The sequence below is a fragment of the Megalops cyprinoides genome, chromosome 5 (genome assembly GCF_013368585.1).
Source record: "Megalops cyprinoides isolate fMegCyp1 chromosome 5, fMegCyp1.pri, whole genome shotgun sequence".
Taxonomy (NCBI): Eukaryota; Metazoa; Chordata; class Actinopteri; order Elopiformes; family Megalopidae; genus Megalops; species Megalops cyprinoides.
Genome location: NC_050587.1, coordinates 19,474,433 through 19,499,902, shown reverse-complemented (window position 1 = coordinate 19,499,902; position 25,470 = coordinate 19,474,433). Strand labels below are relative to the sequence as shown.

General features: G+C 45.8%; 1 protein-coding gene across 8 annotated transcripts in view; it reads right to left on the bottom strand.

Moving 5' to 3' along the window:
• Positions 1-2,599: 2,599 nt before the first annotated feature.
• The window catches only part of mef2ca (myocyte enhancer factor 2ca), a 69,026-nt gene continuing 46,155 nt past the window's right edge, over positions 2,600-25,470 (bottom strand). For 4 of the 8 annotated variants that reach the window (XM_036528326.1, XM_036528328.1, XM_036528327.1 and 1 more), the window contains 8 exons: positions 17,269-17,412; positions 14,845-15,031; positions 13,696-13,743; positions 6,787-6,959; positions 6,391-6,414; positions 5,618-5,747; positions 5,176-5,311; positions 2,600-3,837 (listed from right to left, as the gene is read on the bottom strand). In XM_036528326.1, coding sequence (XP_036384219.1) covers positions 3,504-3,837; positions 5,176-5,311; positions 5,618-5,747; positions 6,391-6,414; positions 6,787-6,959; positions 13,696-13,743; positions 14,845-15,031; positions 17,269-17,412 — 1,176 coding nt within the window. In that variant the 3' untranslated portion in view covers positions 2,600-3,503. Of the gene's footprint in view, positions 3,838-5,171; positions 5,312-5,617; positions 5,748-6,390; positions 6,415-6,786; positions 6,960-13,695; positions 13,744-14,844; positions 15,032-17,268; positions 17,413-25,470 lie in introns of those variants that run through there. The other 4 variants (XM_036528331.1, XM_036528330.1, XM_036528332.1 and 1 more) reach the window with 4 other exon arrangements.

Here is a 25,470-nt window from a genome sequence, read left to right as displayed (position 1 = left end):
TATAATTTAATAACATCTTGTCTTCAAGTGGCGACAAAGTCCAGCTTATGTCGCTGTGAGCCTCTTTTTTTAGTTTAAAAGCATGTACGTTAGGCATTCCCCCTTTTTAGGTGTAATACAAGCTACATATGTTACTACTGTTTTCATGTGTATTTTTCTGTAACTTATTTATGAATGGTCACAACTATTTCCAGAATAAAACCCAAAATAAAAAGGGAAAAAACAGCTGGAGCAATACTAGAATTGAATGTGGAATATATGATCCACAGAACAACTAATACAACGTTGTTACAATATTCCTCATAAACACCTCGCCAGCATCCAGCGTTGCTCACAGAACTGAATTAATAATGAACATCTGAGGTACAATGCGGGTCAATTTGAGGTACGAGTAGATTGCAGATAGCAGAACGGGCAAATCCAATTGCAAAAAAAGTATAACAGAAACACTGCTAAACAAATCGGCAAAAAATGGATCGCTCCATGTCTTTGGTTAGAAATATATGAACAGAAGCCATTATCTGAACCTTCTGAAGAAGCCTACAGGTTAAAACAGTACTCTGATAAGTATTTCTCCTGATCTGAATTGCTCAGGGGAGCTGTCGCAGAAAAGCAGTTGAGACAATGCTCTCCTGCTTTGTTACAGAGAAACCAGCACTACCAATTACACGTTCAGGCAAACCAGTCTTCAGAATGGTTAGTTCAGTGGCTTGTCAATCAAAAATACTGACAGCTCTTTTGCCATCATTGGTATCAATGGTGTTCTTGGAAGTATTTAAGTGAATACCTCCAAAGATGACGCTAAGTCAAAACCGCTAAAATTCAGCACATAGTTTTATTTGGTAATAGAATGGTAAATGTTTCAAATGCAGCTAACATAAATACGTACATTGAAGAACTGCAGTGGGTACAAACTGAGTCAAACATGTCTGAGAACAATTTTCAAAATTTTCTTCAAAGTGATGCATTTTTAAATGCCATTATGCATCTATGTAACAAATGTTTAATATTGTTGAATTATTATACTTGAAATGGTAAGGGGAGGGAAAGCAACATACATGTGAAATTGTATACATTTTCAAAACTACTGCTTTTCTGGCGACCAGTAAAGACCACAGAACTGACGTTCAAAATCACATGGAAAAGCCACTGGCTTTGGTTTCTTGTTAAAGGCTGGTGTTGCCTAAACTCTGTGCATTCATGATTGTGTTTTCACTGAAATAAAAAAAAAGGAAAAGCAGAAAACATTTAGGGCTCCGCCCCTGATACTTGACCACATGTACATGTTAATTACATGGTAACCTCATAATAACTGCACACATTAATGACCATAACACTTGGGTAACAGCAGATCCAGAGTACAGACAGAGAGAGATGCCTAGCTTCATACAAAAAAGTGACTTGATAAAATCCAAAGTTGTGCTTCTCTTTAACCAGCTTTTGGGTTTTCTACAATTTCGTTTAGCTTTGCAGTTATTTCAAGTCACATTGAACTGGGGAAAGAGGAACCCTGTCTAGCTGGCATTTCAACAGCACAGATGCAACACTTCCCTTTTTAACACCTTTGACACAGTCCAAATTCTCACAGAAATAAACACTCAAGGTTACAAATGCTACAAAACAGCTCATGGCATTTTTTGAGGCCAAACCACATAACATATTCTTCTTAACTCCAATACTGGTTCCAAATTTTGGGAGTTGTATTTGACAGAACACATATTTGTCACCAAGAGTAGAGGTGTGGCTAAAGGTTTGGACACTAAATATACAATATCTTGCCAAAATATTTAAAATAGGACAAACCCCTGCCACTGCGTTTCACCCCAAGTATTTGGTAGAGGGTGCAGCACTTTGGTTTCAAAGAAGTGTAGCTTTATTTTTTTTTTCTCCACCAAACACGTGCACAAACATGTGTTCAAGCTTCACGTTTCTAGATGAAGTGTTGTCTTTCTGTGCATTTCGAGTTCACCAAAACTGAGAACAGCCAGCCAGTTCCCATGATATGTCATCATTTGTAAAAGAGGTCTTTTCATTATGCAGATAACCCGTGAATAAGTGTACAGGCGAATTGATGTAGCTGGTTATCAAGGTTAAACTAAACATACCCCTGAATAATTCTGTTAGCCATCAAACAGAACAGCACAGACAATATGTGCTACTGCACATACATAACCCCACTAGTAAGATAAAACAATGTTTGCTATGACCATAATTATTATCATATATATTTATATATTAGAAAGCTATACACAAGCATGTTAAATTTCACAGACTTTTTTAAAAGTTTCTTAATAATATTATATATAATAAGAAATACACTTTAAAAACAAAAACCTCTACAAAGAGAAAACAGTTATTTGTTCAGCAAAGCATGGGTTTCAGTCTCTGTTTTCATGGCTTAGGGTAGTGCTTTCTATACAAAAACCCATGTATTTTATATTTCTCTAGGCTTTTTATATAATAGCAAAGCTATCAAAAACACATTCTGGCTTATATAAACTACAAAAAGCCACAAATGCTTTGCATTTTTATTCCTTTTTACGAAAATATACGCAAAATGTATCACACATTATTTTTTTTTTTTATTCTGATTATGTAATGCAAGACCCAGATTCCTTGTAATTATATAACATGGCTCTTAAACAAAAGTATGGTCCACTTTTACTGAATTCCTTTTGATCATGACAATAATTAGCTCCATACTTCAATTGAGACATTGTATTTGTCATGGGTTCAGCTTATGGGTCTTCAGGTATACCTGTATAATCCTTCAAAAGTTGCATAACAGCGTTATTCTCTCTTTTTTGTAAATAAACCTGCAAAGTCTGGAAACTTTGAAAACGCTCCCTGCCCCTTTATTTACATAAATACGTTGAACCTGCAACATGACATTATCTAATGTAACATACATTTTGCAAGAGCACACTGCAGAGAAAAGATGGCAGCAAAAAAACAAAAAAACAAAACCCAAGCTGTACACGGGTATTAGTTGTACGTCTCAAAGGCTTGACTGCTAACACGGCAATTGTATGCTTCCATTCATTCATTGAATTATGCCATATCACTGAAATTGAGAGTAGTTTTACAAAACAGAGTACCTGACTTTTTTATTTCTTTATATAAATACACGCTGCCGTGTATAAGTTTTTCTCTTTTTTTCGCCACACAAGTAATAAGCATCACCTCTCACGCCACCCCTTGGGGCCCTCACATTTTCCTGGCCCCGCCCCTTCCAACCCCAGCAAGTCCCCCTAACAACTTTTATATAACACTTTAATATGAACAGCACACACACTCTGCAAAAAAAGTGAATAAAACAAAACGTAAATTTCGAAAAACGAGGACCCCTCCTGGATCGAGCGCGCAGGCGGGGAACGGGCGGGCAGGCGGGCGAGCGAGCGAGAGAGCAGCAGGGGAGGGGGAGGGGGCGGGGGACGGGGGACGGGGGACAGGACGGCGCGTGCGTTGAGCCCGCGCTCCCGATAGAAAGAGTGCCTGAGTTATCATGTGGCCCAGCCCTCGGTCAGGCGCACGCGCTTGACGGACGGGCTCCCCCGCTCCTCGGGGGAGGGCCTCATCAGTCCCAGGGGCGAGTGGAACTCGTTCCTGTGCTCCTCGCGGTCGCTGCCCTCGTACGAGCTGCTGCAGCTGCTGAGGCTGTCGACGGGCGAGCGGCCCGAGTCCTGGCGCGACGGGGCCTGCTGGTGTGGGTACCCCGCGGGCGTGACCCCGGGGTGATCTCTAGGAGGAGAAACAGGTTCTGACTTGATGTGCAGGCTTTGAGCAGAAGGCAGGGAGAGATTTGAACTCTGACATAAGTGAGTGCTAGTGCAATTTCTGTAGGAGGAAAGGAAACGTGGTTACAGAATGAGGAAGCGCGCACACGCGCACAGATACACAAATGCCCTTGGCCACCCACCCATCACTCAAAAGAGCCCATTCCCTCACACACGCTTATAAACAGAACAGTGACTTTCTGGATTTCTGCACTGACAAAGAGCGGCCAAAAACTATACATTCTTCAACGTGCAGGGAGCCAATCCCATATGATGCATGTTTCCAAAAGTTTCAGTAAGTGTGGTAGGTCTTTTGTGGTCTCCTCACTGCCCTAAAGACTGGTGCACATTTGTCTGAATCAGCGATTAAGGAGATGATTCCGATATTAAACACATAATAATCATTTAAAAACGTTACCCTTGCCATGGTGGTTTGCAGCACATATGGTATAGATGTGTGCCAGCAGATACCATTAAAAGAGGAACTTCCAATCCAGCAAGCATTTGATAAAATGAGCATTTACCACTGAATGCAGGCTGAGAAAGTTCTCCAAATCATGGTGGTAACCTTGGTTTTAGGTCCTTGACAGCAGTTTAATGCAAAAACTCTTTTTGACATGAACCATATGCACTGGCTTTAAGGAACGTAAGACTTCTGAGCAATGGCCGCAGCGTATGACTGGAGGCTTCATTAATATTTTGGTACACTTTCGGCCGCCTAATCCAACACAGATGATGGTGTGCGCTGCACCCGTGGTTCCAAATTACGACGGCTGCCTCCTTAATTATGACCCTCTCTCCATAAACCAGCCTGTCACTCTGTGCCTTTGTCTGTCTTTGGCAACAAGGAGGGCTTTGAGAGGCGGAGCCTTGATGTGGAGGACAAAATATGCTCTTAAGCCCTCAAGATGCATTTCCCCCTCGGCGTCCATACAATAACTCCATTTAGCTCGCCAGATGAGGAAAATAAAGGAGCAACGCACACCATCCACACAGCTAGGACTGAAAGTGACCACAGAATGTGTCTGAGAGATAATAACTTGCACACAGACTATGGTCATATGAGAGCATGGTGTTCCAGGGACATCCCTAACAATGCCCTCTTTCTCATTTCTCTGAATTAGTATACTATAAGATCAGCCACATGAGATTCTAGGGTTGTTACCACATAATCATCTCTATTATGCTTAAAATGCATTCCTAGCCTGACACATGGATTTGCACAGCTGTTAGCCACTCGTGGCTGTGTAGTACACAGGCTGCACCTCTGAACGAGTCACGTTTTTTTTGTTTAGCGTTACTGGCACTGAAGCTAATGGTGCTTCCTGGCACTTGCTTTGTAATGGGGCGGTAAAGCCCATGAAAGGCCTGTGAGGAGCGGGCGGGCCCGGGTACTCACCCTAAGTGCCCCAGGGCAGAGTGCTGCATGTTCTGCAGGTGTTGCTGCTGCCAGCCAGTCATGGAGCCCAGGTGGAGGCTGCTGGAGCTGTTGAAGTTCGACAGAGACGACAGGTCGGAGCTGCTGAGTGAATATTCTGCCAGGAGAAAGAGAGAGAGAGAGAGACAGAGAGAGAGAGAGAGAGAGAGAGAGGGAGAGAGGAAACAAGAGTTACAAGGAGGAAGAGAGAGGGGACGTCATTCATCTCACCGCATCCCACCTTCATAACTTCTCATCCACAGGTCAATGCATACTGCACTTTGTCTCCTTTTCAATTACACAGGAAAATACATTCAGGTAGATAGATAGATACATAGATAGATATAAAGACTTTGCACCTTACATCAATTGACAGTGTGGTTTAATGAAAGCTTGTGTCGTTAGTAAGAATTTCTGTACCTACCAGTACCATATGTGGTGGAAATGGCAGATGGGTACCCTCCCATTCCTTGCCCTGGTAGAGTTGGCGTTGCTACAGAAACCACTGGGGTGGCCAATGATTGGGCAGACTGTGAATTATTTATTCTCTGGTTCTGAAAATACATGAACACAGAAAGCAGGCTATTTTTTACCAAAGTGTAGAAGAAATGAACATGATGCAAATATCTTTAAATGAATCAGCTAACCCGCATCTCTTTTGAGCCCTGCCAACCCTATCGTTTACAACCTTCTGAACACTTGTTGTCGCTATAGTAACCCCATATATCCTCATCGCCTAGGCAACAGGACTAGCAACATGTAAAAGGCTTGCTTTACTGGGGCTGGAGACTGGAAATACGATGAAATATAAATGTCTTCCTTTCATTTTTCAGCCTTTATTTTGATTAAAATCCATTGTTGAATAGAGTCTGCTGCTACTATGAATCAAGACAGGATGATAAATTAGCGGTAATGGACAGATGAGAGCCAATGTGCTTACTCAGATATGCCACTAGGTGTCATCCTCACCCCTGGTAAAGTCCTCAGTCCTTGAAATATGAACCGTGTGAGGCATATCAAGGCACATGAGGCTACAATTGTTCCTTGTTATAAAGTACATCCCATACTGATTCAATCCCTCTCTCTCGAGTCCCTGATTTCTTCTACTTAAATAAAATACATTTTTTAACTGTTGGTATGTTGATGGGGCCTAACGATTGTTCTCATATCTCATTAGTCAGCAACAATCCCACTTACCAATAGCAGGTCAACATCCTCAGACTGGCAGCATTAGGGGCGGGGGTGTGGGGGGGTGCAATAAATTCAAATTAGTGTGGGTGCTGGGTGAGCAGGAACAGGTATGTCTCAAAATAATGGACAATTCAGTGAAGGATTCTCTGAATAAGAAGACTAACATTGCACTTCATTATTTGTTGTACATAAACCACCTCTGGGCGGTGGTCGATGTACTGTGACCTTACAACAGGCAAGCAAAAGGGGGGTGACTTCAATCAAAGTCCAGACAAAAAGGGAAACGCAAGAATACCAGACATGAAACGGGGGGGGGAGTAACGGAAAAAGGCCGAGCGTCCTTGGCCGGGGCGGTTGGCCTGGGAAGAACAAAGACAGGAAGCGGGCAGAGGCGTGACTCACGATGGAGGGCATGGCGTTCTTGGAGCCGGGCGGGATGAGCACGCGCAGGTCCGGCTTGCGGTTATTCATGCCCAGGTTCATGGGCGGGGGGGACTTGGCCTGCAGGTTCTTGTTCATGCTCCCCGGAGAGACCAGCATACCGGGGGAGTTGCGGTGGTTTCCGTAGCCGTTTCCTGAAGGAACAGGGGGGGGGGGGGGAAGACGCCGGAGTCACTGCGGCTGTTTTCGACACCGACACCAGGGCCCACCACCAAAACCCACCATTTCTGAGAGTGAGGTATTCTTTTTGACGTGGGCTGACTCAAATTTCTAAATCTGTGAATGTAATAAAAATCAATTTTTGAGGCTCCGCACACCTTACGCTTTATTCTATGAAGCGTGCCTAATATTTTCAGAGAGAAAACGAGGCCTTACATATGTTTCACAGTTGGACCTCTTATCAGATTGTTTGAACTGATTGTTCTTAAATGTCTTCATGTATACCAAAAAAAAAAACAGAATAAGTACAAACTATAGAAAGGGATATGAAAGGAGTTCATGCAAAGATTACAGACAATGTCTTGTCTTACTGTTAACATTAACAGCAAAAATACCTCAGCTGTAGGCAGGATAAGGGAACCTTCTAAGTGTTTTGGTGCCTCAAGGTTACTGAATTACTGTGTATGACTGTAACTATTAATGTGTTCATGAACAAAAGAGCAAACAATCAATAATAGAGGCCTCATGTTGTCATTTCAGCTTTTATTCCACATGCCTGTTTACTTGGCCAAAGAGGAAGCAGACCATGAGCTGTACATGTGCTCTGACAGAGGCCTGGCCTGGGCCTGTACCTTGCCTATCAGCTATGTTTAGAGAAGCCTAAGAAAAGAGTCCAAATTGTTCCTCCTGTGGTTTGTGATAAATGAATAGGAGTTTTTTGATTATGGGGACAGAGACACAATGCCGTTCGGACTGCGTGGTGTGCCAGCAAATCGAGTTCTGCTGCGCCTCGTGTATTTTGTATTATCATGTACTGTTTTGCTATGCTTGCAACTCACGGCTCACAACATGCTGTCAAACAAGTTATTCCTTTTATAGACCACAATAAACAAACGTCCATATTTATCACGGGCGTGTTTCACGAAGAGGGTAGAGGCCGAGTCAATTGCCGCCTGACGGCAGAATTACTGCTGAAATGTCTCAAAGTGATTTGAGAACAGTGTAGCATATCATACTCTTTTCAGGAAGATTGTCAGTGTCACTCCTCTGGCATCCGAGCGCTCTGTGGCGTCGACGTGAAATTACGGGATTCCAAACCGCAACGGGTCGAGCCCATCAATGGTAAATACATGTGTGTGGTTCGATGCAACAAAGAGCTCATGTTTAAGCAAAACACAAAATGCACATCCCTTAGGCTCTCCACCCATATTTACCTCAGTTAAAGACAGAGGTGCACCAGCCTTGAGAGAAGCTCACAACTCAATGCTCTCACCCAGCCAAAGTCTTCCTATTTTTTTTTTTTTTTGTTAAGGGTAGAACGCAAAGTGCCATAATGTCCTCACCACTTGAAAGAGGGGCAAGAATTATATGTTAGACATGAATGAATTTCCTAATCATACACTAGTGGAAAATGAGTCACAGATGTCTCCTCCGCCAGTTTCACTGGGGACCTTTGTTTCACTGGTCGGAGCGATCTGGCCTGCAACTCTTGATTTGTACAGCCAGAGGGAGCTGAAATGATCGTTAACAGCAAATAAATGAAGGTCTTGCGATCGTGGCGACATGTATATATGTACAGGATTGGTAGGATAAAGATCTTGGTGTTGCTTGCTTATTGGTCGCTTCAGCATTGTTTCTGCGGCAATGCCAGCAAAGAGAAAGAGAGAGAGAGAGAGAGAGCTCATGAGCTGTTCCAAATAGCTCCTCTGAAGAGCTATTCTAATCTAGCGAACAGAAGTTACAGTGAACATCAATAATCCCAATAAAAGGGATGACAATTTACTGCCTTTCAAGAACAAGAAACGCATCTCCTGAGTGTTAAACAAAGGCCGTTCTCTGGTAATTTCAAGGTGCATTTTAGAATGCGTTTTAGTATACATGAGCATCACGCAGAGAAGTGCCTCAAGTGTGGTCCGAGGCTTGTGGGCTCAAATTCATTCATAAGTACTCTTGTCATACCCTTGAGAAAAGTGCTTTACCTTAAGCTTGCATATATATAAAGACTTACATAAATGGGCAACATAACATTTACAGTATGCAATGTGATATGACACACGTGAAAAATTGTATAGAAGAGATAAATACACATATTTACAATCTACGTGTTTGTGGACTAAAGAATTACTTCAAAATAGATATTGTAGATACAGAGGACAATAGAGCTGCGTTCATGTGCTCCTGCTTGTCTCCAGCCCTATAACTTGCTATATATAACTAATGGCACTTGATGAAAGGTACACATGGTACAGCACATTGTGGGTAAACTGCAGGACTGGAGTCAAATTTAGCAGCATCAGTTACGGCCACACTCTGCATAGCAACACCATCAGCTTGACATTTTGAACGCCTTCTAACAGTCTGACAGCTTTAGAGTCACCCCCCTCCCCCCGGCCCTCCGGTTTGGTTTGGACCCACAGACGTCTAGACTCCCGCTCTGCCACTCAATCACCCAATCAATCTAAATATTCCATCTCCTTCTGTCAGCCCGGATCACCGGCTCTTTTGTCTTTCCAGAGTCAAACAGCACGTAACCATGGAAACCATTCAGCGGCCCACACTTCTTAATTAAAGAGAGCGGGCTCGATTGTTTCTCGCGGCTGCCCTCCATCGCAGGCCCAACACATGGCAGGTGTGCTTGCACACCGGCCGGATGAGCCGGGTTCGAAATGTTAACAACGAACCCTTGCCTTTTTCGGCTGACATCACCAACGTGAAAATCTCTTGTTTTTTTTTTTCTACCACTCTCTCTGCTGTGTCGCCTTCACTTTCATGAAGCTGAAATTATAGGTTGGAGACCCTGCGCTGGCTGCGCGGGGCGGGGGTAAGTCTCAGATGTTGGGCAGGCCAGCTGAATTAGCCGCGCTGACCACTCTCTGCCCATCGATCTCCCGTGTCACCTAGAGAATTCCACTCGAAATACATATTCCGTGTCCTCGCTTTTAAACGAGCGTTACCATGGTCACGCGAGGTCTCTGCGCACCTTCCACTTCTCTACACTCCAAAGCACTCTGTGCAGCAGCGCAGCAGACGCAAGTGACACATAGTGGCCGGGCCTCAAGCTGACAAGTGCCACCGGCAAGATTAAAGGGACAGACAATAAAGCAACTGGTCAGGCCGCTCTCCACCGAGCCACCATGGACCTGGGCAGCTCAAAGTACCCTCTGAAGCTTGCAACACAACCAGTATTGTCCCTCTGTCCCGACGCTAACTAGAAGAGAGTTGTTTGTGATGCATTTCTCATATATATCCATCGATCAACTCACAAGAACGATGAACTCTGGGGCTCAGAAAGAATACTGTCCGCAATTAGAGAAATAAAGAAAAATGGCCCCAAGATATTGGTCTTTGCTCTGCATAATGCTTTTGTGCATTTGGGAAACAAAGTGAAATACCCAATGTTTGTATCACTGACACATTTTCACAATCGTGAAATTTATTTCTCTCTAGCATTGCTTTCCTAAGATCCTTACACGCACACAGTGTCAGTGTGAAAAATTACCTTAGAAAAAAACCCTTTTTTTCTCAGGGTAAGAAATGTTGCATTTCTGGCTGCTATTGGACAAAGCAGCTTGAGAAATTATAGTGTCCGTCACTCACTGGCTCACCAGCTCAGTGACTGGCAGCCAATGAACAGTGCCCTTGCTGTTCATATGTCTTACATCTCTCTTCTGAAACACAGAGCATGTAAACAGCACATGATTTACCCAGGGCATGGCAGCAGCTCAGTATACCTAATGAAGCTCTGCAACAGACATGTTAGTAGTTAGAAAGCTACAGAAATATACAAGTGGTGGTGGGTTGCCAGCTGTGACTGGAGCTCTATTCCCACTCCTGTTGACTCTTTAATAGTTCTAGTCTCTGAGCCCTTGTAGGCACACAAGGCATTTAGCCCACAAGTCAACAAATGTCACAACAGGTGGTACAGCACTGCGTAGAGTGCTGACAGGGTTGCAGGGGGCCAACAGCTTGGATTCATCTGACAAGGCGGTATGGGCACAAAATGGCCACCACCCCTTGCTCTTTTCCACCACTGGGGGAGGGCAGGTCCTTGACCAGGGATCCCTGGGCTTTTGTAGTCTTGGACACAGCTGCCTAGCACTGGAGTGGGAGAGATGGAGGAGGTTCTCTTTGGTGCTCGCGAGAGGGTTCCTCCATGGCCCTGCCACAACCGCGGTCATAAATCAAAGACGCTGGCCGCTAAGCCTCCACCCAGTCAGCCATGTTCTTCGTGAGGGTGTGAGAGAGAATGATTTAGGGCAGATGGCTGCCGTCACAGGAAAGAACCTCCCGGTAAAATTAACTGGTACCACACATGACCTGTGATGCAGGACACACGTGGTACCTTTAGAAGGCTGAAGAATGTGCATTTTATACTGCAGGTCATGCCAGGAAAGTGTGAAAGTGTGCTTGTGTAACACACATGCCCACCCAAAGCCATCCCCATACCTCCCAGTTTGAGTGGATCCCCAAGAACTACGGCCAAAATGAACACACCAGATTTAACACTTGCTAAACCCAGTGGAGTGAAGAGTCTGCCCCACTGTCGCCATGCATTGGGCTAGCTGTAGACAGCTCTTCAAACTGTATGTCAAAATAAATTAAACCAAGAAAGGGGGTCGATCGCTGACACATTCTTGGCTGAGTGCCATTTGTCCTCAGGGAGTCAAAAATGAGTATGATCGCTGGCGCAATACAGGCCAACGTGTTGTGACAGTTTTTGTTTGACACACAGGGGGAGCAGGCACTGGTTCTACCCAGGGGTGGTCTGACCTGGGGTCTCAGGTACTATCTCTATGTGAGCCCAGTCTACGCTCAACCAGAACAGGTCCACTAGAAGCACAAATCTCAAGAAGTAGAACACATAACCAAATCTGTCTGAAAGCTGGCCTTCAGCTATACTGTATCTTATTTATGCAGATTCAATGTCAGTGTAGTTCAATACCAAATGTAGGTGCCTTCTTTTACTGCTCATTAAGAAAATACTCAGAAAACAGCAACTTTACAGGTGTCGCACTGTTTTAAAAAAAAGAGGTTGCTTGGAACTGGGTGACTTCCTTGAACTGACCTTCAGCACTTACTCACATGAGTCTGCCATTCCGGGGACTCACGATCCCATTCAGTGCTTAATGCAATGACATGTCGTGCAACAATTAGGCAACCGCTGCCTGACTGCTTGGCATGAGCTTCACTGCTGAATGAGAGCTTTGAATTGCTGCAACTAAAATAAACAGGCGCTGAATCATCGGGTCGTGCGCACTACCTGAGCCGTAAAAAATCTGTGGCATACCCATAAGGCTCATCAAATGTCTAACTTTAGAGAGTGGGTGAACACGAGTGATTCATGCAAAAATGAAAATCCATGCAGCCAAAATCAGGTTCTGTCTTCGTTGAGCTAAATCTATGCTGATCAGATATCTTTCAGAACATCACAAGTCAACCACACAGTCGATTCTTTAAAAGTTGAAAGTGAAAAAAATGCATTACCATTATCAGTATTATATATTAATATTGAAGATTAAATTTCATTTTAGCATACTATCATAGCCTTCTACTGTATGCAGTTTTGTTTTATATTGTACTTTTGTAAAATTGTATGTGAAAGGCAAACGTAACAAAAGGATTACAAAAATCGCACACACTCTTTTCCTCATTGTCAAAAGGTGGGAGGCAGAATAATTCTATTATTTATTTTTTTGTGTCCATACTTGTATGTACTTCTTTGCCCTCAAAGCTGATCAGAGAGGACCAAATGTAAGTGATATAGTGATCATGCAGAGGGAATCAAATGACTTGTTTAAACACCTAGACATTGTCTAATAAAGTGAATACTCTTTCAGCCTTATTTTGGGTGCTCATTAGTAGTGGGTTGAATGGGGTATAACAAGGCCTTTTCCACATCTTTTTTTTCTGTGGTGGAGAATAACACAGTGGGCTTCTGTTACTTGCTGGGGTGACAGCGGACACATCTGCTCTGAGCTCCGAAGCATGTCGCCGGCAGCACGCACAGCACAAAAACGCCGTTTCAGCCTGCGGGCAGCGACACTGGCCACCACCCGCAGTGCCACGCTCCACACCAGGCCTGCCCATTAACCCTTTCAGACATCTGGAGCGTCTCCGTCAGTTATGAACAGGCCAGAAAACAAACTGGAAAGTCCTTTCTGAGAGGCTGTTATAACATTTTAACACCTTTTAATTTGCAACAAATTGAATGTGCTCTCATCCCAACTTGACAGTTTACTTATGAGGATAATGTGTAGATAAACCTCTCCACTGAAGAGAGACAAACATCTACTGCCATTATATTACATGAAAGTAATGATTGTCGTTAATGAACAGTAGTCTACATTGTCCATTTTTCTGTCATTTTATAACAACAATAAAACAAAAGTGCAGTTTACAACTCAATGACGATCTAGTCTGCTTAATTCCAATTCCACTTCATATTAAAGGAAAAATACTGCAAGACTACCTTGAGCAGTCTCTGTCCAAAAAATTAGAAACATAACCTCTTTCAGACTTGTAATGTGATTTTGTTTTGACTGACCAAACGTGAAGCCGTTCACCGCGGGACCCTAAAGCCGCATTCTGAGCAAACATCCGGAGGGGAAGTCTGTCCGTTGAGTAAAGATATGTCTCTTAATCCATTTTAATGAAGCGGGAAAGCCAGTGTACTGAGACAACAAATGTATAGAAAGTGTATGTCATTCTTACCAGCACTGGTGCCTGCACTGTTGGTGAGGTCTGAACCCATAAGGCCACCTACGATTAAATGAGAAAAAAAAGTGGGAAACACTTAAGGGGAAGACTTATCGCTACTCATTTCAGCTTCCTCTTCCTCCCACAATTCCCTGCGTTATGACAGGTCAAACTAAGTTATTTCAGTTATTAACAACCCCCCCCCCCAGACTCCGATGACAGTCCTGTGGGAGACAGTGGAAAAAAAAAAGATCTTTCAGGTCAACCCATTTCCACCGGCTACGCGTTCTAGAAATGGCTTCACCGAGCCCGCGACGGTGTCCAAGAAAAATGGCATATTTTTAACGTCGGGAGTCTGTGTGGTTTGGGCATCTCTAGCACAGCCAAAAATCATATTTAGTTATGCTGCTGTAATATGAAGCAAATTGTATGAGGAAGCCAAGGATAATCACAGGGCTCAGCGTGTGGGCAGCCAGCAGCTGACCAGAGGACAAAATAGAGCTTTTTAGACAATAATAACAAACCGACTGAAGGATTAAACTGCCCACAGATATGTCACCATAAACGCTCTTCCTCTATATATATAGAGTGAAATGTCTGGGGGTAATGTGTTATGCTAAATCTCGAGCTGCCCCAACTTCCTTTCAGTAAAATATTAGGCCGCAAAACTGGAAGTTTGAAAGAGCAAAAAAAAAAAATCTTTCTCCTCTGTCGAATGATTGGAGACAGCTTCTAATAGAAGAGGCCAAACTCCCCAGGAGAGAGAGAGGGCTCTCTGGCTGGTTCTGGAATCGCTCTTTGGGAAGATGACTTCAGACACTGTATTGGGTAGATGACGTTTAACCGACTGGTTCCAAACTGGGAAACCTTGACCGGGCGCGGAAGAAGGAAGAAAAATGAAAAATGAAAACGTTGGGCAGACTCCTTTTGCGTTTTCATAAAAAGTACAGTTGCAAATACAGGAAAAAATAGTTCTGTACTGAGTACAGAAAAAAATGTGCTTGTTGAAATGCGTGGATGAAAATGTATGAAAAATATGTTTCAGATCTGAACAAACATTAAATGCTTTTCACCAATGAACATCATTACGTCTGCAATTCTAGATGGATTATAATAGTCTGAAGGTTTTTGGGTTGCTGTGATCGACCTGACCTGACCCCGTACCTGAGTTTCCTGCACTGGGTGGGCGATGCGTGACTCCGGGAGACATGCTGTTCCTTTGGAGGGAGGGGTGTGCCAATGGCAGGAGGTTGTGGTTGCCCAGGGAACCGCCTGGGTGGCTGTAGATCAGGCTGTTGGGGTTGCTTGCAGGGATGGAAACTGGCATGTCGTAGTTAGAGGGGGGGATAGCCTGAAGGGCAGAGAGGAAACAGAGACAGAAACAGCAGAGATCAGACACCAGGCTGGCCCAGGTAGCCCCACATGGGGAGCACGGATGATTATGACATCTCAGACAGTAAAAACATAACGGAGCTGTTTCTTGATAAATTAAAAACTATATATATATATATATGTATATATACCTTACATATACATATATATTTGTATAAATTTTGTATAAATTGTATTTATTATAAGCGATTTGATGATATCTACTTTTTCACTTCACCTGAGGTGAATTAGCACATAAAAAGTGTTTAAGGGGGTTGGGCCACAGTGGCTACTCTCTCAATGGAGCATAGCGTCCTTGTTCTCGGAACATTTCGGGCAGTGTCCAGACACAGTGGTCCGGGGCGCTTTGTGTTCCCCTCTCGTGTCTCAGGTGGCAGACGCACCACCGATAATCATTAAACAGGCCTGGACAAGCGCACCCCGACAAGGCCACCTTGCTGTGTATGAGATTAGGGCAGCCTCCGCCTTGCTCTCCCTCACACTCACAGCCTCACTCCTGTATCTGCAGCATCACGCATCGTGCTTGACCCAGTTCGATGCGAAGCACACTCTGAAATGGCGCGGCCCCTGCTGTGGTCATAGCTTTCTAATTCTGACAAAGACGTGCCCTCGATAAGCAGGCACGGCGTGCTACTTAATAATCAAGCACGGCGCATTCAGAAACTTTTCAGAATAGACTCTTGTTCTTCCAACCGACACAAAGCCCAGTTTTTTTTCCCCTTATGCGTAAAAGCTGTACATCCTTGTTTCTGGAGGGGGGGGGAGGGGCGGAGCAGCCGAAAATCAGTTACTGAAAGGCAGGTGAGGTCTCCAGAGAGAGCCGTCTCAGTCATGGCGTCCCAGGCCACGGGGCTCTCACGGCGTCGCTTTAATGTTTATTGCCCGCTCGTGTACTGACATAACCTAATAACACAGTGGAAATCATCCCCGCTTGATGTTATCTTTGGGAAGTGCATATAGCCTTCTAATTGCTGCCATGTGTCCTCTGGCCATATAAATACCCATCTATAGGAAGGTCCATTGGAAATTGGATCTGACCCCTGCCTTTTTTTTTTTCTTTACAAGGCCAGGCCCGGCTCTTTCCTTTAGCTGGGTAAATATTATTCTTAAGAGGATCAGCAGCAAAGGCCCCTGTGCTAGCAGCTTAGCGTTCCCTCCTCTCTTCTCATTCTTTCCCCCTCGTTTTTCGGTCACAACCCACAGCGCTCTTTAATTACCGCCTGGCGAGCGCTTCCCTTCTATAACCTCCCCCTCCCTGCCCCGCCACCAGCCGGCTCTGTGGCCGAGTGGGAGGAGAGGACGGGCAGGCGGGAGACAGCCACGCCCGTCCTCTCAGGCGCGCCCCACCCCCCCTCCGGGGGAGGCCGTCGATTTGTGCGCCGTCCCTCCCGGTTTGGGACGGATCGTCTCCATAGCCGGAAGCTACAGGCCACGACTCATTCCCTGTCGCCACACTGATCACTCTCTGAACTGCAAGCAGTGGCAACGGGAGTCTCCATGGCTACCTCCTGAACCTCTCCCTTTCAACACCACAACCCTCATCTACTTTTCATTTGTTATGATTTCTCACTTTGTAGTTTCGTAGCATTTTTGGTCTCAGTACTTAAATTTTAAATGTTACTCTCCACAGTAATCATACAGATGATGCCTTTGATTAGGTTCAAATCAAATTTAATGTGCATTAAATCAATTACCTTCACAGATGTGTGGTGAAATGTAAAAGAAGTGGTCATCATTTACACATTGTACTTACCTTTTAATTTAAACGAAAAACAGAAAAATGCTGAGCAGACTGCCCGTTATATCTGATCGACATGGATTTCAAATGCTAACGCGACGCCTCGTTCAGTGCTTCATGAAAAAGCACAACACTTGCACATCCAGGTGAACACAGAACCACATGGCACCTTCTCATTTGTATTCTGTATTGTCATTTGTATTGTGTTCTGCACTGAAATTTTCTGTGGGCTCTAATGGATGAGGCATAGACAATGACCACTGTAACATCAAGGTGCCTTAGGAGTCTTGACCACAGTGCCAAACACTGTTAATTTGTATGTATTTCTCCCACGGCCTTCGCTTCCTCCTCTTGCTCATCTCTTGGCAGGTTCCGCTGGAAGTACGGGAGGACAGAGACGAGACGGAAAGGAAGAGGAACAGGAAGAGGAAGAGGACCAAGGCCAAGGGAGTACTTACACATAGTCTCTGTCTGTTGATCATGAGGTCGATGTCCTCGTTGATCTTTCGGTACTTGTCCTCGGACTCGGGGCTGTGGCAGACGGAGTCATCGGCGTCGATGTCTGGACTGTCGCAGCCATTTAAGCCCTTCTTCCTCAAAGTCTGCGAAGAAAGAAGACGCAAGGCCACTGAATAAAACTGCATACGTCAGGGGAGTGAATGAAGGGACAGCTTCACTCATTACAGAGACGAGACACGGACAGCAATCAATGCACTGAAGTCTCAGTGGAATGGAATCCCTCAGTCAAAATGGAATCCCTCAGTGTATCTAAACAAAAAATATATATGCTGCACCAGAAAACAGCACACGCATTGTCTCAAAGTGGAGCAGTAAATAATGAACAATCCCCTCAGAACTAAATGAAAGGATGGTTAACGGGCTTAGAGCATGACAGAAAAGGTGCAGGAATAAACACGAATGTAAGGCAAAATGACTCATGCTTTTGAGCACGTACTGAAAGCGTGACCCATCAATCCCCCCCCCCCCAAGTCCCTGAATTGTGCACAGTGCCAAGCTTCACGGGGGCAATTTCCTCTTTGGCCACCTGATGGCCACATTCTAGCAGAAATCTCAGGCCCTCCTGACAGCACTATATCAGGATGCTCTTTTGAACGGAGACAGGCCTGCGGCGTCCTCCCTTTTCGATCAATTTAACATTATTATCATTTTTTTTTAAGAGCATGCTCGTGTTCGGTGCTCACGTTCAGAGTTCGAGACGAACAACTCATTTCCGCAGGACCGCAAAGAGCGGAGAGAAGGTACCCCGGGAGCCGTACTGATTTGTCTCATTCTGTAAGATGGATGAAAGGAAGCGCAGCGTATAGTTAGACGTGTCATCAAAGCCCTCTCCTCCAGACTGACTGGCTGCAGCAAAGAGAGGTTTAATGTAAGGGGGTAATATTATCGGGCCGCCGTTGCGCGGAGCAGCCAGCTCTTCACAGGGCCCGCGCGGCTTTCATGTGCGAGGCCGCGTCAGATGGCGGTAATTAAATCTACTTTGGAGCAGCCTTTATTTGATGTGAGGGGAACGAGGAGCTTCAGACAGGTTAGCGGCGCTTCGCCTTGAGCCCCTCGTTTGTGAGACGAGCGCGTCATAATTACAACATATGGGAGTGAGAAGTGCGTTCACCTGCTTTTCTTTTTTTCTTTTCTTTTGGCAACTTGACAGCTTGCAGTTCTGTCAGGCTGAACTAGTCAAGTGCCAAAGGGACCAATATTTTCCCAACTCCCTTTTTCCTTACCCCTTTTTTTCCTTCTACGTTTACTTCTTAATTAGTCATAAATTAGAAACAAAATGAATGAGCTGAATATTAGTGCATGTACCTTTGACCTCTACCTCTGACCTTTGATTTAGAAGGCACCTCCACATAAACCAACTACATAGCCTGTACCTACTGTAATATATAAACAGGCAGCGTCGTTTGCAATGTCTACAATGAAAACCACAAATGTAGCCATGATGTATGATTATTCTTTTCTGAAGTTTAAATTACTTCACTGACCCACAGTGGGGGGGGGGGGGGGGGGGGGGTGGCAAGTAGCCAGTCCTGTAATCGACAGATGATGTGCAGCAAAACACGGCGCTGCTTCTCTGAAACGGGTTTCAGCGCAGCGTGAGGTTCTGAAACAGAGACCGTCCCTGGCAGGGAGCTGAGAGCCGCCCTCCTGGGGGAGACGGATGGGGGGGGGTTGGGGGGTCTTTGTCGGGGCGCGGCCGAGTGGAAAGTGCGAGCGTCGAGTGACAGCGGAGTCACGCGGCTTGGCTCGGCGTTCCGGCGCGGCTCAGCAGTTCGCATGGCCAGTCTGCAGCAATGCCACTCATTCGAGACATCCGCACCTGTCACTGGAGGGGGGCCCGCACCTGTCGCCTGGCCCTGGTGGGAGCAGGCGGTGGGCTGTGGGGGTCAGGGCGCAGCCAATCTCTGTCCCCGGCGAAGGGGCATGGCCATAGAAGGCTCTCTCTCTCCCACTGGTGTCCCCCCATGGCCCTAAGATCCCGCCTCACGCCATCTGTGACAGCCCCCACCCCCAACACCCTCCCCCCCCCCCCCTCCCCCCCCCCCCCCCAGGCTCGAAATGGCATTCGGCCACCTCACCCCCCGAGGACGCTTCTGCCACCATCCAACATCGTCGGTCAGAGACGCGTGACATCAGTGTGGAACACCAAACATGCCATTGGGCGACACAGCTGAACTCCAAAACCGCTCTCCAGTTCCAAAACGGCGGTGGATATTAACTGAAGGAAGTACACTCGTTAAGCTGAAAACGTTAATATGCTTATCCGAAATGCAAATTCTGCCTTTCAAGAAAAAAGGTGCAAACATTTTACATTGCCCGAAGACCTCTGAAATATATCTTGTAATACAGAATAAGGACGCTAATGTCTGAGACTGCTGGCTTAAAGGGTTACTCTTCAAGGTGAACCCTCCCTGATTGTTGCCGAAGAGAAATCAGTCTGATATGATGGAAAACAGGGAGGTTCTTGGAAGTGGGAGAGAGCAAAGAGGGGAAAAAAAACTCAAAGAGCCAAGTGGCTCCTCCCTCCTCACAACCCCTCCCCCCACTCCAGCACCCTCCACACCCCCACCCCCACCCGTTCAGAGGCGCGCTCCTAATTAAACTACTTCTTCATCACTCTCCCTCTTGGTTTGCCCTGTCAGCGCACTTCTCCGTGCCAGGCCGAATGTAGACACAGTGTCCTACATACCCCCATCATCAGTAACCTTCAGCCGGAGATTTGCGGCAGGGCGCGTGTGACGTTGGTGGGCAGTACGGGTTAGTTCAGAAAGGGGCCTGCCTTCCGTGGTCAGCCGCTGACTTGGCTTTCCTGAACCACACCTCCCCACCCCGCCCTCCTTCTTCCTCCCTCCAAGGGCATGTCTTGGTCCAACCCTCAGCCCTGCTGTCTCTTAGACGAATGTCATTCTAACACGTCAGGGTGACCTGTTCTGTTGATCTTTATATTTTTTTACAGGCCTCCTGACATTCTGTACCACGAGGGTGGCTGGTGCCCATTTACCAGAGTCGTGCTTCTCATGATCGTGACCCCATTCTATGTGCTTCACAGCTCACACGAGGAATACCCCCCCCCCCCCCCCCCACTCTGTGCAGGATGAAATTCAGAAACCTTTGGGCCAGTAACACACGGTGACCATGACTGACCATGTAATCTCTGAACTCCCTGTCGGGTGTCCAACCGCAAGGACCCGACAGACAATCATGCCACCGCTCCGGTATTTCGGGCACATTTTGAGTGGGATCCAGCTGGACACAGAATGTCAAACGCCCCCATCTCACTGCCCTTAAGCCTGCCATATGTGGGCAGTCTTCATGCTTGCCCAGGTCAGGGCTGGACGTCCAGCCGATATGGTGTTTGCGAAGGCTGGACCAACGAGAGCGCAGGTGGTTCCCACCGGCTTTGTCTCTGGCCCAGTCGAAAACAGGCTTGACAGTGTCACAACATCGAAACCTACTGTCTGGCTCAGCTTTTGTGTGGATCAGAGCAGCAGAGACTGAACTGACACTGCACCATGGTTCAATAGTGCAGCCTTTGGAAAACAAAGCGCTCATTAACGCTGATTGCAGGGGCTTTGAGCTCTGTGGGAGAAAAGCCCAGAGCTTTGGTCGAGGCATCAGATTAGCATTTTAGCAGCGCTGCCTCTTATCATTAATCATGTTTACAGTTTGGAGGAACCAACTAATGCATTTGACATACACAGCGGGGGGGGGGTTTCATATTCTGTTGGTTTCCAAGAATTCCCATCGCATGTTACTTCCTGGAGCTACGTTCCCTCTCACAGAGCACTGTGTCAAGATGGGCCAGTCTGGAGAGCACGCCACGTGGTTCTGGGGACATGTGCCCCACCCCCTCCCCCCTCATTCCCCTCACGGCGCGAGCAAGCTCAGCCCATCTTTGCTGCTTTTCAGCGCATGGTCTCAGGGCACGGCCAGAATCGCTCTCCCCGACAAAAAGAGAAGTGATCAAATAAACAGTGGAAAGAAATTCAAAGTTCCCTCAGCCGCGCGACTGTGAGCAGAGGGAAGGAGGGAGGAGGGAGGAGGGAGGAGGGAAGGCCGCCTGGGAGCCTGCCACTTTGCTCGGCACGGTGGCGGACATCAGAGAGCTCGAGCGCGGCTCGGGAGCTTATTGGAAGCAGATGGGAGGGAAAGCGGGAGTGCCACCGCTTTTATTGGGCATGGCTGGAGCGTGCCAGGATCCTGCAAGAGGCATGCCCAGGGATGACTAGGAGGGGGACGGGGTGTGGGGGGGAGGGGACGTCTGTCTCCCAGCAGGTCACATTGCCACCGTGTGACAGCGGGCTGGCGCGGCTCCAGCGGCCTGATCCGCTCGGCCTGGAGGCTGCAGCAGCTGGGCACGGCCTGAAAAAGTGGCGCTGGTGACTTTACTGTAATTTGCCTTCTGTGCGCTATAATAAAAGATCAAAGGCCCAAACATGTTATTAACGGCCCGAGTCAAGCGCCTGTGTGTTTGGTAATAACGCACTTAAATGTGCAATTACAGCTGTCTGTGGATCACGCAGGATAAGCCAAACAGAAAAACAGAGGGCTTCAGATATTTAATACGTGTGGGTGTAGTGAATCTGTTTAATCCACTTCTCAAACACCAATAGGCAGGAAAGCCATAGCCGATGACTGTAGTTTTGCATGGTTTGAAAAGTAATATGATCACAAAGGAAAAAGAACATCAGTTTCAACGGCAACAAAAGAAAGCAATAAATAATAATAAAACAAAATGAGCTTGAATGGCAGAGACATGTTGTTGTCGCCCATCCCCACTAACTTGGAAGTGTGTAGATCCGTATGTCACACGGTTTCAAGGGCCCCCGCTCTTATGTAAGAGGGCATACAGTAAGTTTGCTTCTTTTTACAGCCCACGTGACAAGTCAGCACGCTTAAAGTTTTTCCTCTTCTTCTTCTCCTTCTCCTTCTTCTTCATTTTTTTTCCCACATCTCCAGTGGAAAATACAGAAAGGTTATTCATATAGAACTGTCAGTAATCCACTAGAGGGACACAATGCCACTCAGTGTGGCTGGCTAACGAGAGCACTTGTGACCCCAGTCTTTTGCAGTCACCGGGGAGGGGGGGTTCAGTTAGGGGGGTCTATGACGCATGGGGGGGGGGGTGGGCTTGGTGTGAGAGGGACAGCTCCCAGCTCTGGCCCGGGCTGTGGCGGGTCTTTTGGTCCTCCCCTTCTCCGTCAGTTAGCGGCCTTTGTCTTGGCTGCCCTTATCAAGGGCAACGGCAGGAAAGGGGCCGAGACCTGTGTAACAATGATATGCCGTTCGACCTCTCGGGACCGAGCGGCCCTGTCCACGCCCTGTCCACACTCACAGCGTGTTGGGGGTGGGGGACTGGGGGGGGGGGGTGTGCCCCACACCTACGGGCGTAAAAACAGATCTCCATTATTTCCAATTTTTCCACACGGTTTCATGAACAATAAAAAATAGAGCAAATGTACAGCAGCATGACAGCAGTGTGGCTGCAGTTTAGTGTCGCACCTGAGAAAACAAGCAGATGAACTCTGAACAGGGAAGTAACAGTGAAATAGCGCAAATCCCAGTAAAAAGGAGCGAGCAATACACTGGCATGTTTTAAAGCCTACCACACTGTGTGTATCTCAGGACACTATTTCACTCAGAATAAAACATGAGACACTTTTAAACTCATATGGAAATGATGTGTTACTTAAAAACATTTCTAATAATCAATGACTCAAGCCATTCTGAATGCCTTCTTGTTTTTAGTGCTTGAGAATTCAAAACGAATATATTATTCTTAAAAAACCTAAATATTTTCATGAGTGCTTTAATTCCTAAATGATCAAACAGACTCTACACACTGGTAATAACTCTGTAAAGGAAGTGGTTCCTTTTCATAGCTAATCTGGCTTTACACTGGAACATCTGCTTACAGTTCAGATGATACACTGTAGGAACTCCAATAGATCACAATGTTCTCAGGAAATACATGGCCTAGTTCTCAAAGACGCCACACAACACCATCTGCCCCCCTCTGGGCATTAACAATTTCATACCAAGCAGATCAATACAAACTGGCAGCGCTGGCAGTCTTAAAAGGGAAGACCTCAAACCCTCCCACAGAGAACGCCATACCAGAAGAGTTCCGCTGTAATCTACTGATTCGACCACAGTCCCACCCAAGACCATTTTCGCCTGCCGTGTAAAAGTGCACATACATATTCTAAGTATGCATGTGAGCATGCGTGAGCACCTATCTGTGTGTTTGTGTTGGTGTGTGTCTGTGTTTGGAGGTGTTTGTGTGTGTGTGTGTGCTCTCATACTGGTATGCGCATGGCTGCGTGTGTGTGTGTGTGTGTGCCAGGGGGTACAGAGTATGCTTGCACCCACATTTTCCTCCAACCATCAGAGACTTTAAGAAAGTGGTGCTCTAAGTGTCCACCACCAAAAAAGAATAGTTTGGATAAATAATGTAATACTTTTTACTCTAAATAATATAATACTAAAAGCGGTGGGCAGAGGTTTCCCAGCAGCCAGTGTGCTGAGTGCACTGTCTTGTGCCTGTGATGGCCGAGGGCACTTCATCATCTGTGGCTCTCTCAGGGGGGAGCCGAATGAATAGAACTCGGTTACTCAGACTGCTGCTCCACGCCCATTCTTCTCCATTTTCCTTGGCACGACTGCAAGCCAAGGTCTATTTTTAGCTGCGCTCCTTTCTATTTTTAGACGACTACCGGTTTTTGAGGCATTTATTAGGGAAAGAACACAAAAACACAAAGAGAGGAGGGGAGACGGAGTCAGCTTCCAGGCTGGGCGTCTGAAACGCATTCACTTAGGCACGCTGCTGCGAGCCACTCAGCTGGCTTCAATCTGAACGACGGTGAAGAGACAAAAAAAAAAAAAGAGGGGAAATGAGGGTAAGAATGCGAAAAGTTCTTGGGTTTATAAATAACCAAGCCCCCTGGCAAACAGGCCGAAATACAACAAGCTGTTACTATGTGGAAAAGAGGGCCTGTAAGATTATGGGCAAAAACAAAAGGCTCTCTCTCTGCCCGTGAAATTCCTGACCAGCAGAGCTTCGGAGGGTGTAGAGATTTTTCACGGGCATGTAACATCGGCCATGTTTTTTTTCCCCTGCATACTTTGGTGTTGGCCATGGTGCTGTGTTTAGAGGAAGCCCACACAGTCTGTGCATTAATACAATGTCTATTTCTATCATTTGTGTTCAGTCACACAACCTCAGACAACCCCAAACCAAAAAAACTGAGGCATAAAACTACCTCAAATACCTACAGTACAACAGAACCAGTTCATGTTTAATACGCACAATTATTTCAGTTATTATTTTCAGTTTAATTCTAGGAATCTTAATTTTTAACTTCACTTACAAACTGAAGTAAAACAAATCCATGTAATTCCTAAGTGTGAACGGCAAGTTCGTGTATTCATTTCAACACTGGAGTAGCAGCAAATACTTGTCCTTGCCAAACCCTGCTGTTATGTTACCAAAGTCAAAAGGTTAATACACTTAGCCCGACAAAGCTGATTCGGACTTTAATCCTAATTTTGAAAAGGAAAACCGTTCAACATGGCTGGATTCAACATGTAGTAAACATGCCACACATTTTAATAAATGAACAGAAACAAATAGCAGCATAGCAAAAGACACCACAGAACTTGTTGTCCCTGCACTGACATCACACATGGAACAAACATTTTTAGTTACACATCAACTGAAGATTCAAAGGAATACTTCGATGTGCAGTCCATCATTAAAGATGAAGGAAAATGTTTTTTTTGTTTTTTTAAGGCAAATTAGCCTGAAACAAAGGCAATTAATCAACTGCCTGTTACTCATGCTTCTGAAAGTATCTCCCTGCTGAGTTCACGCCACTGAGTTAAATTTTGCACAAGGAGTTTATCGAGTTCTCGTGAATTCTTGTGCATTAGTTTTTTTTTTTCTTTTCTCTTCTTCCAAGCCGCAGGCGGGGAGATGAAACCTTGCAGGGCTCCGCACACCTCCGAGCACAAGACAAAACACATGAGGTCAGCCACAGCAAAGAGGGAGCTTTTCAGAATCTCATTAGCCGGGCAGGTAGTCATTAACAGCGTGACCTTTGGAAATAATTAACAGCCTGCCTCTGTTCTCCTCCCCCTCT